Source organism: Rhea pennata, chromosome 1 (assembly GCF_028389875.1).
Source record: "Rhea pennata isolate bPtePen1 chromosome 1, bPtePen1.pri, whole genome shotgun sequence".
NCBI lineage: Eukaryota > Metazoa > Chordata > Aves > Rheiformes > Rheidae > Rhea > Rhea pennata.
This window is the reverse complement of record NC_084663.1, coordinates 15991261-16010595: the sequence shown is the minus strand read 5'-3', so window position 1 is coordinate 16010595 and position 19335 is coordinate 15991261. Positions and strand designations below refer to the sequence as shown.

At 42.2% G+C, this 19335-nt stretch overlaps 1 protein-coding gene across 1 annotated transcript in view; it reads left to right on the top strand.

Moving 5' to 3' along the window:
- The window catches only part of LAMB4 (laminin subunit beta 4), a 47272-nt gene that overhangs the window by 15391 nt on the left and 12546 nt on the right, over window positions 1-19335 (top strand). Inside the window, exons 12-26 of the mRNA XM_062599345.1 lie at window positions 1190-1269; window positions 2269-2419; window positions 3353-3484; window positions 4454-4639; window positions 5793-5914; window positions 6676-6796; window positions 7786-7963; window positions 9689-9832; window positions 10374-10605; window positions 11801-11958; window positions 13698-13922; window positions 15053-15273; window positions 16489-16585; window positions 17498-17873; window positions 18243-18403. Coding sequence (XP_062455329.1) covers window positions 1190-1269; window positions 2269-2419; window positions 3353-3484; window positions 4454-4639; window positions 5793-5914; window positions 6676-6796; window positions 7786-7963; window positions 9689-9832; window positions 10374-10605; window positions 11801-11958; window positions 13698-13922; window positions 15053-15273; window positions 16489-16585; window positions 17498-17873; window positions 18243-18403 — 2584 coding nt within the window. The remainder of the gene's footprint in view (window positions 1-1189; window positions 1270-2268; window positions 2420-3352; window positions 3485-4453; window positions 4640-5792; window positions 5915-6675; window positions 6797-7785; window positions 7964-9688; window positions 9833-10373; window positions 10606-11800; window positions 11959-13697; window positions 13923-15052; window positions 15274-16488; window positions 16586-17497; window positions 17874-18242; window positions 18404-19335) is intronic.

Below are 19335 nucleotides of genomic sequence, written 5' to 3'. Positions count from 1 at the left end.
CTTGATTCCTATGGCTTTAGAAGATTCTGCTCCCCTCTCCTGCCTCCTGGTGGGCTCTGCCCACCATCAAAGGAGAAGAAGGCGTATGTTCTGTGTGTGCTATGTCATTTCTTATGCTTTTAGAATTAGAAGGAATATGAAAATGCAGGAAGTCTCTCCACTGTAGCACGTGCAGCTCAAAGATTTTGGCCCTTGGCGGTGTTTGCATTGGCTTTACTCTGTGTTCATGCAACAGGACTGAGCCTTCAGGTGACGAAACCAGCCAGAGCCTCAGCTCTCCCTGTAAATGGCTTTAAATTCTCCACTCCAAGCCTGTCCTCAACAGACTATACGTGGGAAGGAACGATGAGTGTGAAAATAAGGATTCCACTGTGTTTTGGGAGATGAACTACTACTACCATGGGAGTGAGCCTGCAGGGAAAGGCAGGAATAGATGTCGAGTTAGCTTTTCTCTAAGTATTTGCAGACAATATCCTAACTGGCATTTTGTAGCATTTTTTCTTTCATTATGAAGAGAACATTGAAGGAACATCATAGCCGGAAAATTAGGCTTAGTCAAAATTCAAAATAACTTTATGACTATTTTGCAATAACATATGTGGTTCTTCTGTTTTTACTGTTTGTGAACATTTGTGCAGTCAAAATGCACTAGGAGCAGCACTCATGGAAAGGGAAGGAAAAGCTCAAACCATCTCTGCTGTTCCCAGCACAGCTTGATTGGACAAATGAGTAAAAACTTGGCCCTTCTTGCAGTGTCTGGGCACCAGTGTGATCAGGTAACAGAAGCAATCTCGCAGTGTCACCTGGCCTAGCACAGGCAGGCAGCCAGGAACGGTCCACAGGCGTGAAGGACTCTGAGAGTGAAGGACTCAGAGCTTATTTTATCTACGTACAGAATTAAAACAGTTTTAAATAGTAGAAGAAACAGCAAAAAGTGCAAAAAAATGTGTTTGTGCAAAGAAAGGGGCTGGACGTGGGAGACATACTTTGCTGATGCTCCACGGACAGGGTGGTGGGGCTTACACGGCAGTTTTGTCTTTCAGAACCTGAGCATTAGTAACACACACATATATTAACTTCCCTTGCATCATAGCTGCAGAGAAGTGTTCATCCAGGGAAGTAAATTATCTTGTGCTTCACATACTTAAATATTTTCTATAAAAAATCCTTTGCTTTCTTTATATCCCAGTTAGGATACTGGGGCCTTGGCAAGAGCTTGCACGGCTGCTCTCCATGTGACTGTGACGTTGGGGGATCCCAGAGTAATTTGTAAGTTAATGTTCTCCTTGAAGTTTTTTCTTGGTTTTGGTTTTATAAATTCTCAGGCTAGACTTTCTGATTAGTTTCATACAGTCTCAGTACAAATGGGAAAATAGACTAAAGACATAATTTTGGCATGTAAAAACACTATAAAGTCGTGTTGGGATCCTGGAAACTTATTTGTGATTTTAAAGGGAATTTATGTTTTTTTCTTTTGAAGTCAACTTTGAATCACACGGGGTTAAGATAAGTTTAATAAAAAATACAAATCATCTAGTTTGAGAGAACTAGAAGCTCTAATATTAGTAGTAATTAGCAGTAAATTAGGGGTGACATTTTTAACTTAGCTTCCAGCATCCACTTTAGAAGCTAGAAATACCTTATTTTTTTCAGAGGTATTGGGCTCCTGTTCAAAAGGTATCACTTTAGAAACAAACTTTATGCCAGCTGAGCTTCTCCAGGATTCAGATATAGGATCATATAATCTGATCCCATAGGACAATTCCTCAATATGCTCAGTGTGTGCTAAATCATAGTTAGCCAATATCAAAGGTGTTAAATAAGAATGTAAGTATATGAACATTACCAGATTTCATCAAATCAAAAAGCTTCCTGATCTAATATGCTGTCTCTAAAATTGATAGGTGAGAGAGTCTTAAGAATAGTAATAGGTAAAGTAATATATATAGATATAATATTAGATAATATAGATATAATAATAGATAGTAACATATGCTCAAGAAACAAAGGAATCTGTGCTGCAGGTTATGGAATGGACAGAAAAAGAAAGAGCCCGTCACATCTCTCTTAAGTGATGAAAAAGTAGCATTAACTAAATCCAGCATCAGAGAGAGGAAGCAGATGGTCAGTGGTAGGAAAAAGGAATCCAGTCTGGTGGTGAAAGAAACAAAACAAAGCTGACACAAAGGTGGAATTTAGCTCCTTTTACACTCAGAGGACCCAGATGTTTTATGCTGTCATATCCCTCCTTTACAACTCTTACCCTAGGTGTTCACCAAAGGATGGTCAGTGCACGTGTCTTCCCAACATCGTGAGCCGCCAGTGTAACGAACCAGCCTCAGGCTACTTCTTTTTACCCCTGGATTATTACATTTATGAAGCTGAGCATGCAAAGCCCCTTTCTGGGTCTGCACCTTTGGTAGGTTGTATGCTTTTTAGGTGTTGAACTGGGAGGAGATCCATATGGTGGTTGCAGAGGAGCCAAAGCTCAGGAGGGCAGCCAGAGCTGCTCTGTAGCAGGAAGGTACAGAACAGGTACTCAGCCCTCATCAATTCATCCCTGTTTCCATGGACATGACTGCACCTGAACTGTCAGGCGGTCACCAGGGAACAGTCACTGCAATACGGTGTGGCCACGTGCAAAGCTGTCCCTGCTGCTCCTCAGATGGGGGCTGGTTTAGTATAAATTAGAGCAATTAATTTACTTAATTAAATTAGAAGACGTATTTGAGTTACCAACAGTTCCAGGAGGAGCTATCACAAACTGTGATATTTCCGGGAAATTCCAACAGAGGGAAGAACCAAATTCCTCTCTGATCCATTGGGCTCCATTCTTGCTGCTTTGCATCATAGCACCGACTAGAGCCCAATTTTCTCAGGAATTTGGCATCCATTCATAATGTTTGGAGAGCACTTATTCTTACTAGTTGCAAAATTAGTGTATTTGCTCTCCATCCGGAGTATAAGTCTGACCTTGCTGGAATGTATCCCTTCTGCTGCCTACATTTTTACTAATGTTTCTTCTCTGATGTGTTGTCCAGAAGCTATAGAGAAGGGATAATAAAAAATGTTTATTTGCAGATCACATCCGAAAATATTTAGCTATAATCATGACCAGTAATCAGTCCAGTAATGAAATGGAAAACAGATGTCTGGGACATAGCTTATGAGCGGAAGTACAAGTTAATTGAAACAGAGTGAAAAATGTTTCCAGCCAATGCTGGGCCCTATTGTAGAGTTTCACCAGCAGGAAACAGAGCTTGTTTTTCAAACGTGGATTTTTTCTTAGATGCTTACCCTTCAAAATGGTTCAGACAATGTTGTCCCCTCCCTCATTACTTTTGGTTTTTAGGTTAAACCAACAGCTCTTCCAAGGTGTGACATCTATTTCCAAAAGCAAGGATATGAGTTCACAATAGAAAATGGAAAGATTGTATTAAACAGGAGCAAGAAACAAAGTGTAAGAAAAGCAGGACTGGAACAGGTAAATTGGTGCTGAAATAGTTATTTAAACAAAAGATTACACCAAATACTAAAATACAGTTTTGCTAGAAAAGATTGGGCGAGGAAATGCATTAAACCAGCAGTGCCTGAGCATATGGAATTCACAGTTCTAGATATTACAGTTCTGATACAAATGAAATAAATTTTTGTTACACAATTGGGCTAGAAATTTTATAATTCCCACAGGCAGGCTTATTTTGCTATGCCTGGTGCAGTCTGTAGGGGCAGATTCAAGGAACAGTTGAGGAGGGAAAAGCCCCCATGAAAACAAGGCTTTTGTGTGTGTGTGAAAGATGTTTTCGACATCCAAGCTGTACTTAGACGATTACATGGTACCTACTGTACTTAAATGTTGTCAGCTTTGTCATTGTAAGCATTGATATTTATGGAATGTAAATTGTACTGAAAAATATGTCCATACTTAATTCTAAAACAGAAAGGTCTTTTAAACTCTTTTTTAAAATAACGCTACTTCTACCTAGAAGATGTATGCATCTGTACACATGTAGGCACATGCACATGTGTTTTCTAAATAGAATTATCGCTATTTTAAAATATGTCTGAATAAATTTCCAGTATTTCTGAGGGGAAATCGTATTGCACAGATACAAATGCTTGTAATGAAAGTCCAACCATATACAAAGTTGAATTTAATCCTTTTAAGGTTTGCAATGTGAATGCTTGGAGATGCCAAACATACAGAGATTGATGGGTTAGTCTAGTTGCTCTAGCTGCTGTCATTGCAAAGCTATGGGAAGTTTTCTTTGTAAGTGCCCCTTATTTTCTTGCACTTGAGAGCTCTTGCAGTGTAAACCTAGAGTACGTTCAGAAAATTAAACAGACGGCAGAAATAAGGAAATTACATGGCAAAAATCCTTTCTTTTTTCTGAATTTGTGTTTTTGTAACTTGACTGTGTTTGTTGGTGGAAATGTGAATGTGTCTTTACAGGGCACCCTTCCGCCCGGACGGAGCGCCGCGGCGGCGGTTGTTCTCCGGCAGCCCAGCCCCGGCAGGCCCGTCACGTGGACGGGACCCGGCTTCGCCCGCCTTCCCCGGGGGGCCGGGCTGAGATTTACAGTCAACAACGTTCCCTTTGCTATGGACTTCGATATCATCATCCGTTATGAGCCTGAGGTACTTGTGATGTCTCCACGCAGGGTCTATTTTGCCGGTAATGTGACATGGCAACTCCTCATGCTCGTGTTTAGAGTTAAAATTTCTGCCTTTTCATCTTATCAAGGCAGAAATAACATGCCTTCTGCCAATCCCCTTAACTCTTTCCACTTTTATTAAAAAAAAAAAAAAAAAAAAAAAAAAAAAAACAGAATGACAAATATTTTCTGGCTATCAGCCAAGATTTCATCTTCTGGAGTTTCTTACGTTACCTGCTTGGATTGGACTTCTGTGCACAAACCAGATACATGCAAAATACAGCTCCTTTTAGATGGCTATCCCGCATTTCTAGCTGGGATTTCCTAAGCAGGAATATTTGCACATGCAGGAGTTGTCTGGTCTGTGCATACACCCTGGATGTTTGTCCAGGACTTTTGCAGACATCCAGCTTCTCAGTTGCTCCAGCTGGGCTGTGAGGTGTATGAACATTGTAGGAAAATAGCCAAAATCTTATTTTCTGCCTGGACAAATTTCTCAATGATGAAGACACATCTAGGAAAATCTGTTAAGATAGATCCAGCTAAATCTAAGACTGAACCCATATGTTCAAAAACACATGCAAATGTTTTATCTTTACTAGTATTTGTACTTGCCTGGTTCTTTCCCATCTCAGCCTCCTAGGATAATCAGCCATTCGAGATGCTCATTCTGCCTATTGCACTCTGCTATTTTCACATCATTCTGAGGCAAACAAGTCCATTTACTTAAAATGTGAAAATAGGCACTGAATAATTTGGCAGTAGGCTGATTTGATGTAGATTTTTCTATGTAAGAGTTAGAAAAAACAGTTGAATTTTAAAGACTCCTGTTACGAAGTCTTTTATGCTTGTTATTCTTTATTAGATGCGAGTGGAGGTATATACTGTTTCCATTTGCACCAGCAGAAGTCCATTTCCATCACTGTAATTGCATCAGTCGTGGCAAATACAATGCATTTCTCACATCTAACTTTTTTTTTTTTTTTTTTTTTTTTAATCTTGTAAAGAACAAAGAGGAAAACTGTTTTCTCACTGCAATGTGCTGTCACTCAGTTGGCTTTCAGTAACCATGGCAAGGAGAAAGTGGGTTTTTCAGGTGTGAAAAATGATTATAATCTTTTTTCCTTTGTTTATAGTCCTTAGAAGACTGGCTAGCAAGTGTTGCCATTCAACCCACCGGTATTTTGTCAAGTCAACGCTGCAAAAACAAGGCCATTTCACAGGAGTCACATGCATTGGCTCTCCCAGCTGTGAAAAGGTCTGGCTGTTCCTGTCCTCACACTTGTAATTTTCTGTGTACAAATCTTTTACTGAAACACTGCAGAGCAATAGATGTGGAAGAGCATTAGAATATTTGAAACACACACGTGGCCTTTCCTCTTGTTCTCAAGCCACTATACCATATAGCCCTAAGGAATAAACTAAGAATCTGATGCTTCAGTCCTCAGTCTGACAGTTTGTCAGAGCAAGGGGAGCAGCCTTAGATTCTGCCGGGGTTAGTTGTTGCTTTGGCAAAAAGCCAATTAAAGTTTTTCAGTATAAAAGGGGAATGTTGATTTAAAAACACTGTCCTAGCCTATTTTCAAAACCAGATTTTCAGTTTGCCCCTATGGAAAGAACAGAAAGGAGCTGAGAGGAAGGATCAGGAGATGAACTCTTGATCAAACAGCAGCTGAAAAGGACGAACATGAATAGTGAGCTGCAAACTCCTTTGCTTGGTGGAATAAAACCTGCCAATATTGGTTCAACGTCATCGTGTGCAATGAGAGAGGCAGAAGTCGAGTAGCTTTCCCAAAGGCAGTGACACGGGAGCCTGCAAGCTGGGACCCGTTTAGGAAGCAGAGGGGGTCCGGCAGCAGGGCTTGCTCCGGGGCCAGTGTCAGGACGTGGGCAGGGAGAGACCTCGCTGCTCTTCGCGGAGGAGGGACGGCTCATGATGCCCCATAAACTCATGTTGTGCTGCTCTCCCGAGAGACCCCTGACTCCGGGCCTTAGCTGTGCTTTGTTTCCACGACACAGAATCGCACTTCTGCAACGGCCAGTCTGTTTAGAGCCAGGAACAGAATATTCTGTGGATGTTTATTTTTCTCAGCCATCTCCCTCTGACCCAAAGGTTAAATCATTCATCTTGATCGACTCAGTGAGTAATTCTGTCACAATTCCCTTTAAACTGTCTTTATACTGGTTTGATTTTTTTCACATAGACATTCAAAATATTTAAAAATCATTTATAAATTTGTTTTATCAGAAATTCAGAAAAGTTATCTTCTACTTACCTGTTTGTACTGGGTTTACATGTTTCTGTATGGAAAGAAAGAATTTCATGTTTTAATTTTGATGGCTCAATACCAAATAGCTTAATAAGTCACAGTTGTTGCACGTGTTAATGGTCAGTGAGAAGATGAACCTCTGTTCGTTGCTTATTTATTGTGAGCACATTCCACGTAGGCTGAGAAGGTACTGTGGTTAGGGCTATACGTTCATGCAGTTCTTCATCCATCTGTGTTTTCTGAAAATCTGTTCAATTTGTCTAATTCTAATTAAAAATGATGGCTGTGTTTGAGATGGGCCCTGACACTGAAAAATAAAATCAGATCTACACGTTCCCTGGAATCAGGTCCAGACATTTCCCAAGCTTCCAAGAATTCGGGAACTGGGTGTTAGCTTTGGGTGCTTCTCATGAGACCTTTGAAAAATATTTTAAAATTTGTTCCTCTAATTATTTCTGTAGAAGTGAACTTGACAAGGGCTGGCCATACTTGGACATAAAGTCTTCAGCTGATTTTTCTCTATCTCAGTAATGCAAGTACAAATTTTGGCCAGATACTGCTTTCAGAGTCATAAATATGGTACCTCTTAGCAGCACAACCAGTTCTGTGCATACATCTGAGGTCTTATTATAATTGGATTTTTTTATATACAGTCTCTTTTATTTGAAGAACTCGGAGAATGTCTAGAACTTTCAAATAAATGTGAATTTAGATGACTGAACAGCAGAGTGACAGATTTAAAAATGTGGTGCTCAAGGCCTCTGTCCTTGCAATGCAGAGCACAGTAAGAGAATGTGGGAAATTCTAGTCTTCATCATATCTAAGCACAAATATTTTCTTTTCTTTCTTAATGCCAAAGCTTGGACTTATTCCCAGAATCAGCTCCGTGGAGAACTTATGCAGTAAAAAAGATTTAGATGAGTACCAGAAGTACCACTGTATTGAAGTTGCATCAGAAGTTGGACCTCATATCCTGCCCAAAGCATGTGAGAGGCTCATAGCAAGCTTGTCAGCTCGTATTCATAACGGAGCAGTTGGTAAGGAGCAACATGAACAGATAGTTATTCTGGACAATTGATTTTACCTTGGATATGTAGGATGGATATTTTGACTGGTGAGCTTTCAGCTTGTGGCGGTATATGTAGGTGAAGCTTATCAGCACGTGGTGTGTATGAACATGCAGAATATGTCCTGTTGAACCCCACACTGCAGACAGCTTTCTATGGTATGTGTCTCTTGGTATGTCACATGTGATAGACTTTGTGGAGCATAGAGACAGGAATCATGGCAGTGCTGGTGTGTTTTCCAAAGAACATTACAACCAGATGCAGCTTCACCAGATGGCCGGAGCAGTAGTACATAAGTTTTAGCTCTTCTGTTAGCATTGGCTGGTACTTGTCTGGCTGCCCAAAAATGGCATAGGGGTTTTTAAGCCCTCAGCCACAGATGCAGCAGGCCAGCTGGATGCAAGGGCATGGATGGTACACGAGCTTACTTGCTTGAAGAGATTCACAAAGAAAATCTCACCGATCTCCTAAGAAGTAGGCAGAGACAGGTGGGGTTTGAAGCCCTGGGCAGTCTCCTGGACCCACTTGTGGAAAGACAGCTTGTAGCTAAGTGGACTTCTCCCATGCTGGATCTGTAGCTGTGGAGCTTCTTTGTATTTCCACTAACATGAGGTGCCTTTCTGGGCACCTTTGAGGGCCAACTCCTTGCAGGAGCCTTGCCTCCAATGGACTTGATAGATTCTACTTTGTTTTGGCTATTTTTAAAACTCATTCACTCATGATGCAATATTGTCATGACTATGAAGCCACAGAGTGCCCCTCGTTTATGTTAAGTCTGTGCTGACTCCCCATTAGCCTCGTCTCCATAGTAATGTGATTCCCATGGCTTTATAGAGTTGGTGTCCTGCGAAATAAAATGAAGTTTTATTTTAGAGACCCTAGCTAGGAGAGATTTGGGGATTCCTATTTCTGGAGGCAGCCGCACACTCGGTGTCCTCAGGGAGACAGTGCTCTGAGCCCCACTGCAAGGTGGGAGGCAGCTCTGTGACTCAGCAACCAGTCCTCACGTCACATGATTTCAGTGCTACCTGCATGGTTGGTGACAACAGCGGCTTCTGTGCCAGAGGATATAGAAAATGGCACTCCCGGTTCTGTTTGGCATGTCCTAGAGAGAGATGGACACGAACACAAGGTGCAGCCCAAGACAGTTCCAGACACCCAGTAGCATAGGCAGAGCACCAGAAACTGGAGCGGCCTCTGAGCATCCTGCACAAACATCCTCTGAGTTTTCAGACCAGCTTCACTTGCAGTGATAGTCCAAGGTGCCCAGAAGCAGCAGGCTTCATACACAGGTGCAGGCTAAGTGTTGTATGCAGATTATGTCCAACATTGCTGCTGGATGCAGACATTTATCAAATACTTCTGGACCTCAGGATATCTCTATTTGGATCTACATTTTTATATGCTCTTTCCTGTCCTATCCCCAACACACGCTGAGGCCTGAATGTGACACCTCCGATGCCTGATACATGATCATCATTTATACAAAAGTATCAAATAACCCAAGCTATGTCTGTCAGTGGTTAGTGAACTCATGATGTGAGGTAGTCAAGTGCTTTCCTTCCCATTTTTAAGTGGAAAACCTCAAGTGTACAAAAACAGTCATACTCAATTCATAGACTCATAGAGTCAGTAAGGCTGGAAATTTGCTTTGTTTTTAACTAAACCTGTTCTGATTTTCTTTCCTGTTGACAGCATGCAACTGCAATCCCCACGGGTCACTGAATACCAGCTGCAGTAAACTCGGGGGCCAGTGCCAGTGCAAAGCTAATGTGGTGGGTCGCTGCTGTGACACGTGCTCGGCGGGGAGCTACGGCTTTGGGTTCCATGGCTGCTACCGTGAGTACTCAGCAGTGACCCCCACAAAGCGGGGGAGGCTCTGCCATCCCTCCAGCCAACTTCATTTGAGCTTTTAGGAGCAAGGCTGACTTCTGTCCTACAGACTTCTGGGTGGCTTTGCACTTGCTGACTTTTGCAGGGGATGCAGAAAGGGAAGTAGAAGGGTTGGTGCCTAGTCCTTCCTGGCTGGAAACTCACAGCTCCAGAGGTCTTAGCACACAACCTCTTCTTACATGATTTGTCACCCTCTCCTCAAATTTGCAAACTATTGCACTTAATACACTTGATTAAATACTGATTTTTGAAGTATTCAGTTGTAAAGCTTTCAGCACCTGACTCTTCAAGCACACCAACACTTTCAGGACTTTGAATCCATTGTTTTGCGCAAAGCGATGTACAAAATATTTCCACAAAACTAACAAATTTACCCATCCCTGGGGCACCTCTGGGTGGAGAAACATTGTATTCTAGAGGTGTCACACTGATGGCCAGCGTGGTGGGAATACCTTCAGGATGCAGCTTTGCCTTTGGTGTTTTCCAGCATGCGAATGCCACCCCCGCGGCTCAGTGAGCACGCTGTGTGACCAGGTGACAGGGCAGTGCTCTTGCCGCCGAGAGGTTGCTGGTCAGCGCTGCAGCCGCTGTCTGGCTGGATATTTTGGATTTCCCAACTGCCGCCCTTGCTCGTGTAATGGCCACGCAGAGCTTTGCAACCCGGTGACTGGAGCATGTCTCAGCTGCGGAGGGTTTACAGCTGGAAGCCACTGTGAAAGGTAGGCGATGGTGTTTGCTGCAAGGCTCAGCCCAGCAGTGGTGGAGCTTTAAAACATACGTTTTGCTAGGGGCCAGCCCAGCTGCAGCCTCAGGGCCCACGTAAGTCCCAGTGAATGCGTTAATGACCTCAGCTGGAAATGCATGCATAAAAGGAGGGTTAAACTGGGCCTGGCTACTGAATGGCAGGTGCATATAGTTCAGCAAAAGCGGGTGGTAAGGTGCTGGGCCAGCTTAGCCGTCTGGGGGGATCGGGGCCATGGTGTGTGCACAACACCGCACCAGGCTCCTGCTGCGAGTTGTGCAAGGTGTCAAAGTGCCATGCGCCTGGAGACCTGTGCAAAGCGCCATGTGCAGGATAGGCTGACTCCTGCCAGCTTCCAAATTGCCAAGAGGCGACACTAGTGCTGAATACTCATTTTAATACCTGTAATTACCTCTGAAGAGCTTAAACAAACATGCCCTCTTTGCTGGTTCGTCTCCTTTCCATGTGACCAGCAAACGACTTTTCGCACACGTTTCCAGCTCAGTGTTCCTCTTCCGTTCCACATCCTGGCTGCGGTATCAGAGACTTCAATGTGGATGTCAGAATAAAATTGATTAGCTGGTTAGTTTAGTTTGGCTGGTTTGTACCTTTTCATTCACTATTAAGAGAATTTCCCCATGAAACCTGCTGAGCTTTTCTTGTGACAGCTCTGGACAACACCGCCCATAACTATATTGCTTGTACATGGTAAATAGATTAAAAATGGAGGAGTGAAAAACTTGTGGCCTTGTGCCTCCACAGGAGCTCCAGGCCCCACGGCAAAGACAACAGTGTACCTGTCAGTGACAGATGAATATGCAGAATTTTTACACTGCAGCTTTTAGCTATGTATACAGAACATGTGTGATTGTGATATATATTTTGCCATTTAGATTAAATTTGTTCCAAAGTAGGTGAAAATCTTCAGTAATATTTCTTGAAAAGAAGACATAAGACTTTTTTAAGCTTTTTGCTATATTTTGGGAATGCAGCTCTGATGCTACATTTTTAAACATCTTCAAAGCTGGATATTCCTGTACCAATTAGTGGGGACAACATTACAATGACCTGGACTGTTAAATCAATTATAAATATATACAAATTGATCCACCAGCAGGGACTGAAAGGTACATTTGTTGATTCATGCTGCTTTGTGTTGCCTGTCTTGACAGGTGCATGGATGGCTATTATGGAAATCCTCTCAAAAGAGAACCCTGCCGCCCATGTATGTGCCCGGAGGCACCTACCAGCAGTAGGTATTTTGCACATTCCTGTTACCAAGACTCCCAGACTGCACAATTAGTCTGCAACTGTCTCGAGGGATATTCAGGTACAAAGCAAAAGAAAGCTTGATTTTCATTATATTAACTTTAATGCAAGGCAGAAAAGTTACCATCCTCTGCTCCAAAATACTGAGTGAGATAATGGTAATAAAATAGATAAGAGAAGTTAATACCTAAATATACTGAAATAGAGTGGGGAAATTCTGTCTGAGAAAAAGTGGGAATTCTGCAATTAGTATTTGACCAATGGATTGACCTATGTGGAGGTACTGAAGCCATTAATTAATCTAAAGTATTGTTTATTCCTAGATGAAACTATTGTGTGTGTCCAGCTTTGCAAAAATGGGCTCCAGTACTGGCTGCTGAGTCTGGGATGTTTAGAGGGAGATGATTAGGAGGCATGAAGTTGTTCTGGGTCTTTTGAGCTGTCCCAGTGGTGTTCGCTGGAAACCTAGTCCTTTCCACCTACACTACATTAAGGTAGTGGTGAAAAGGGGGAGAATTTCAGTTGCTCATTTTCTCTGGCCAGAGTTTGGGCCAGAAGCCCAAACTAAAAAGAATGAGGCACCAAAAGTATCTGATGCGATTTCCTAATCAGAGAAAATCTCTCATCATACAGAAGAATCTTGCTTTGATACCACCCCCAAAGTGATTGATTCTTTGTTCCGTGATCACTTCGGAAGCGGGGATGCCAGGCTCAGCTATCTCAGATGCAGATACTTTTGCTGCAGACTGATGCTCACTATTTCTTAAAATTCCTTGGATTTAGCTTGAAGGCAAAACTGAAAGATAATTTCTCTTCTGCCAGACACTGGAAAGGCCTCCAGTGATGGAAGGAAACCTTAATGAAAAGCACAATTAAAATCTGAACCAATACTATCATCTTTCCTCAGGCCAGATTATTTTTTTAAGTCAAGAGACGTTTTGCTTGAGTAATTGCTGTAGGGCTAAAATTATCCTTGTTACTTATCCAGGGGACTTCTGTCCTCAGAAACTACTAGTGTCCTCAGCTCTGGATTTTCTTCCTTCTCATCACTGCCAGCGAGGCTCTGAGTCACCTCTGTGGCACGAGGCTCACTTCCTTGGAGACCGGGAAAGGCCCTGGTACCTGGGATCTGAGGCGAAGGAGCTGAGAGTCCTTGGTTGAGGATGAGCCAATGGACAAGGTCCCACTGACATCAGTCTATCCCAGAAAGGTTCCCAAGAGGCATAGAAGGAGCACCCGGACCAGGGAGGGCGTTGGGGCAGCTGCAAATGTAGTGGTAGTGCCAGTGAGCTAGGACAGAGAATCTGAGAGCCTGGGAAGACCCCAGAACTCGTCTGACCTCATGGAGGATCATCTGGTGGCTTACGGGAAGGTCTGCTGGGCTCTTGGTCACTCCAGGAAAGGGCATCTCCCTTTTCCCATGACACTGCAGGCCTTGAGGGACCTGGCCACAGGGAAAAATCTTGCAGAAAGGCCCAAATCTTACTACTGCTTTTGGAAGGACTTCACTGGAAAAAGATGTCCAGAGGTGTTGTCTGAAGGAGTGTCTATTTAATCCCACTGAAAGGACTTCCTTGGTAAAAAAAGAGGAGATTGCATTTCCATCAGCTTGCAGCGTACAACAGAGAATTTTAACTGATTATAGGATTAAAGTGCAATAGTGTCAAACAGGTCAATATTTTTCACTGGAAATGCACATTTGAACAGACAGTCTGAATCCTTTAACAGTACTGTTAAAAATTATATGTTTCACTTGAATTCCCATCAGCCAGCAAATGTTTTTACCTTCCTTTCTGACAGGCAGTCAGTGTGATGAATGTCCTAGTGGGTTCTACAAAAATCCAGGAAGCCCTGGGGTTGACTGTGTGCCGTGTTCCTGCAATAACAACATTGATTTGACAGACCCAGAGTCCTGTAACAGGGTCACTGGAGAATGCATCAAGTGTTTACACAACACACATGGAGCAAACTGCCAGTTCTGCAGACCGGGGTATTTTGGCTCTGCCGTCGATCAGAACTGCCGAAGTAAGCAAGCAACAGCATTGCAGCTGCATATTACCACCAAGAAAAGTTTTAAGGAAATTATGCTATAGGGAGAAGTTAGCCTTTAGAGCCAGTACAGCTAAAGGAGACCAATGGAGCAGATATGCACCGGACAGTCATGAACACATTTCAATCTAGTGATACAAATAACTATTAATATGGCAGCTATTAAATTCCATCACTGTCATCCAAGTCTCGCTAAATCTTATACTGAGTATCTCTCCTCAGAAACACTCATCTGTGAAATGAAGTCGGAATTCTTTGTTAGAAAAGTAAGCGTGTATTCAGCCCTTTCAGGGAGGAATCAAAATTAAAGGAATCAAAGATAATTGTTTATCCATATTGCTGGTTGATGCCAGCTAAGCAATGCTCAGCTAACCAGATGATCCCTTGCTGAGCTCCCAGACTTACCAGTTGTGTTTATTAAATGGCTAGAAAGAGACTGTTCAGGCAATTTAACAGACTGCTTGAGGGCACTGTCAGTAAGTCAGCATTTCTAACAGAAAGGAGAGTAAGAAAACTCAAGACATAAGTTTCTTCACAAGGTTTCTCAGTTTCAAAAACTATTTGCACAAATGAAGATGACTGAGGGTCTAATTTCTGCAGACCAGAAAACTCTAAGTAGTTTCAAGGAGCTGCTTTGTTCTGGGGGTCTCTAAAACACAGTTCAGGCCCATGCCTTGTTCATCCTTGGACGATGTCAGTAAGAAATGGTTTAGCAAAAGCTGTGTCCCCTCACAAGGCAGACTTCTCATCTCAGCTGGCTTACCATGAAGTGGCATTTCCCATGCTCCGTAGTGCCTGCTGTAAATCAGCTCCTCCTTATTCAGCGTATTTAACATTTCATTCCAATAATATTCAAAATTCAGTAGGCCTTAATTTTTTGTGCCTGTATTAAAAGTATTAAAAGCTCACAGTAAGTTTGTTCAAAGCCATATGTAAGCTACCACAGAAAGATACACAAACTGTATGAGATTAAAAACTTTTTCAAGCTTACTAGAAGTAAAGCTATAGCATGCACTTTATATACCATTCTGATTGTCCATCGGCTGTCTATAGTCATCAGCTGTCTATATCATCATCTGCTATAGTAATTGTCCTTCTTTTCCCAGGATGTACGTGCAATCTTGCAGGCGTTAGCCCTGCCATGTGCCCAGCTGGGAACGAAGCCTGCGTCTGTGACCCAGCCACGGGAGCTTGCCCGTGCCTGCCCAACGTGGTGGGCATTACCTGCGACCAGTGCGCCTCTGGCTACTGGGGCATGGCTAGTGGAAAAGGGTGTCAGCTCTGCGACTGCAACCCCCAAAATTCCCAAAATAACCAGTGTAACCAGGCAAGAAAATTATTCTGCTCTCTGGGAACTTGGTGGTGGCATTTTGACATGACATGGTCAGGACTCTCTCATAAATACTTTTTTGTCTTATTCCCTGAAAACACAAGTCTCTGGTAGTTTGGAGTTGGCACAATGATCTTGCTTTGAGTCACCTGTCAGACGTGCTGTTCTGATGATGCAGCTTGCTTGTAAGCAGGTTCTCTTTGCCCAGATGTTTCTTTGTAAAGTGGATCATGGAAATACCTTGTAAGAAAATGACACGTGGGGAGTACCTGCCTCACAAGCGTATGTACAGGCAAGGAGTAAGTCCAGTCTCGGACCTGAGAGTCTTGTGAGTGTTGTATTAAGCATTACTTTTCATAAAGTAACAGCTGAGGCCATGACAGTAATGATGCCTCAACTATAATACTGTTAAGAGTATGTTTATTATGTTTAATTTCTGTGCACTTCTATGGGTTAAAATATAGAAAACTACAAGAGTGTTTCAGAATGCAGCAGTGGAATTGTGATCCCTTGGAGACAACAGCTGTCTTGCTATTGACTTCCTAGCAACAGGAGTTTATCCCAAGATCTTGCTACACGCTTTGTTTTCAGTATGCTTCCTGCTTGTTTCAGTTTATTTAGTGGCTTTCCAATTTTTCCTAGGAAAAGTAGCTCTTAATCTCAAAGAACTACCACTGTTTTTCTGAGTTGTACTAGTTATCTGAACTGAAATTCCCTGCAGTTTAATTTAGTAGCTAAATTCCAAAATACATTTTCTAGAGCAATGTACATAATGTACCCTTGAGGTTTTTAGTTACAGTTAATGTATCATATGGTTAAAAGTTGTATTGTCAAGATCAGTACTTTGCTCCAGCAAAAATAAGAAATTAATTAATCTGTTTTGCTAATTACAGAGGAAAAATCCTCTCTCAGATAATAGTCATGATGAGTTCTTGAAGATCATATATAGAGTGGAACATACAAAACCTTTCACATTAGTATATTAAAGCCATCTCTCAAAAACCATTTTGTTTGCACAGCCTTTAAGAAGATGACTGCAAATAGTTGGGAGTCTTGGGCAAATAATATATAAACTATGTTGTTTAAAGAATATGTGCCAGTCCTCATATAGGTGTATTATATAGGTCACAGAGAAAAGAAAAACCCATAGATTATCTATATTCAGTCATTCTACTCTGTGGGCAGTTATTTAATCCTGAACTATCATTACAGTTCACAGGCCAGTGTCCATGTAAGCTAGGATACAGTGGAAAGCGTTGTGATGAATGTGAGGAAAATTACTTTGGCAATCCACAGACACATTGCATTTGTAAGTATTATTAAGTGGGGACAACTGGATTAAAACTATCTTTGAATAAATTTCTGGCCTTTATATTCGTGGGGAGATGGGACATACATCTAGAGAGATCAGCTTTGATACTTTGGGTATCTGTGTATATGTGACAGATAAAATTGTTATGATATTTATCTGTGTTATTGCTTTTGGCAAGCAGTCCAGCTCACTGTAGCGTGGACACTGTTTTCCAGTCCGCTCTTTAGAAATTGTTTGCAGCAGTTGAAGGCTGCAGAAGTAGTGTGTAGTGCAGCTCTGAGCAGCTGCTCCCCATCTCGTGAAACATCAGCTTGAGATTTCAGGTGGGATTTATCTCACCTGATTGTAGCTGTCTCTGGCTGGAGATCTAGTGCCAAGTCCTCTAATCAGAGCAGGTGCTCCTTCCAGGCAGTGCAGGTAGATAAGTGCCTCTGAAGAGTGATTTGTCCCATTTTTGTTGGATATCTATTTAGGTTGATTTGGGGATGTGCCCATTTCTGCCCACTGGCTGTGAAGGAGCCCCAACAACTAGCACAGAGTAGATGTTTGGCTTTTAGGCAGCTAAAGCAACTGATGTGAAATTTTGCCTTCAGTTTATAACCAAAGAGAAGCAATGGTAGAAAAGCAGATTGTGTACAGTTAGGAAAGATACTATTAGCATGCAAAAGAGAAACCTTTAGCAAAAGCATGTGAAGAAAAATAAACCCAATGTATCAGCACTTGGCTCAGCAAGGTCACACTGTTTGAGGGCAATCCCCTTGGGCACGCTTGCAAATCCCAGCCTAGTGGGCCTGAACAACAGCATACAGCATGTGTTTGGTTTTATTGTAGTGAAATACAGGGTGATGCTTTTGCATGTTTTGCACACAGGGAAACAACGCTCTGTAACTTTCTGTCCTCACCCTGCAGCATGCGAGTGTAACCAGGAGGGAACGGGCCAACCCAAGTGTGACCGGGCCACTGGTGCATGTAACTGCCGTGCTGGTGTCACCGGGAGGTTTTGTGACCAGTGTGGCCGCGGCTTTGAGAAAGAGTTTCCCTCTTGCCGTCAGTGTCATCTTTGTTTTGATCAGTGGGATGCTGAAATTACTACCCTCTCTCAGACCGTTCAAGGGTTAATGAGGTTTGCTGCAACTTTAGAAGATAAAGGAAGACGAATGCCCAGCTGTGATATGCACTTCAAAGGCTTTGAAAACACCATTTCTGAAATTGAGGGAATTTTGAAACTTCCTGTTCTTTCATTGAAGACATTTGCAGACATCAAGGATTTTCATGCCTTTGTGCAGTAAGGACTCTGGTATCCTTGTAAAGATCATTTGGTTGAGAAAGCTGTCTTCCCTGGTGCTTCACCAGCCGTGCCCTGCACTTCAGATCCTGTTTCTGATCAGCACACAGATGCTGGACCATTTATTTGCAGTTTTCGGTTGAGCTGTTAACAAAATAATCCATATATATATTGCTTGTCCCCCAAAAGTCTATACTTAAATGCTGTAACTTTTCAAGTTCATCCTAGAAGTTTCCTGAATAAGCCATTACAAGTATATGTTTCTGCTCATTTAGAAAATTATCTGCTGTCCTCAAAATATTGTGTATCTCAGTTCTAATCTAAGAACAATCCAGTGTGACTTCTGCATAACTGTAATTTCCTTTTTAGACAAGAAGTTGAACAAATGGATCCACTTCACAATATACTGTATGATTTTCCTGACTTTAATAAGAGAATAGAAGAGATTGGGGAAAAAGCTGGCCTGCTGTATGAACTTCTACAGCAGAAAATACATCTGCATCACAGTGTTCTTTACTTGAACCTCAAAGGTAAGGCAGTCAGCAATTCACTGAAATAGGTAAACATTTTCCATAACATTCCACGCACATTTTTCTCACCATCAAATCATGCAATGTTTCCAAAGAATCCCTAGATTTTATCTTCCTATGATAGTGCAAAAATGTAAATACTAAAAACATTTTTATAGTGACTTTCCAAACTCCCTTTTATCTTTAAAATGCCATAATTTCTAGCATCCTAAATTTCAAGTGCATGTACCAGAGTCACACCAATCAAAATCTGGTGAATCCTCATATAAAGCTTAAAAGCCACCTGGTTTCACAATATAGACAAAAAGGTCATAAACTAGAAGAACAGAGGATTTTTTTTCCATGCTTCTGACTCCTATTGCTCTTAGCAATACTTTAAAAACGTTGTCTAGCAAGGGTTTGTTTAATTAAAGCAAGGAGTCATGCTGTAACTTCCCAGTGTTCCCATGGGAAAATACATAACTTCTTGTAGTAAGGAACTAGTTCTCCATCATCAAAGAATGTGAAGTCAGAATTGAGTTCCTTGGCATTTTTAAAAGAATTACACTGTCCTTGCTTGAGCTAAGTATAGTCTCCATCAGCTGCTAATAGTAATGACAATGTCACAAACTGGTCTCTGGAGAAGGAGGAAACGTACCAGCTGGGAGTCTCGAGCAGATACTACCACCCCCAAGGGCAGGAGGCAGCTAGGGGGATACGCTCCACTCGCTGACCTCAGACCCAGCTGTGCGAGCCCCCAAAGATATGGTGAGCACTGTGGAAGACCCAAGATACAGGCAGTTCACCCCATCTAGACTCCCTCTGTGTTTCATTCCAGCAAGGAAAGGATCAGCCTAAATAAGATCGAAAAGAATGAAGGAAAGGTCAATGGGACATAAGCTGAGGGAAAGGAAGAGGGAAGAGAGAGATTAATTAAGATTTAGGGCAGTTCT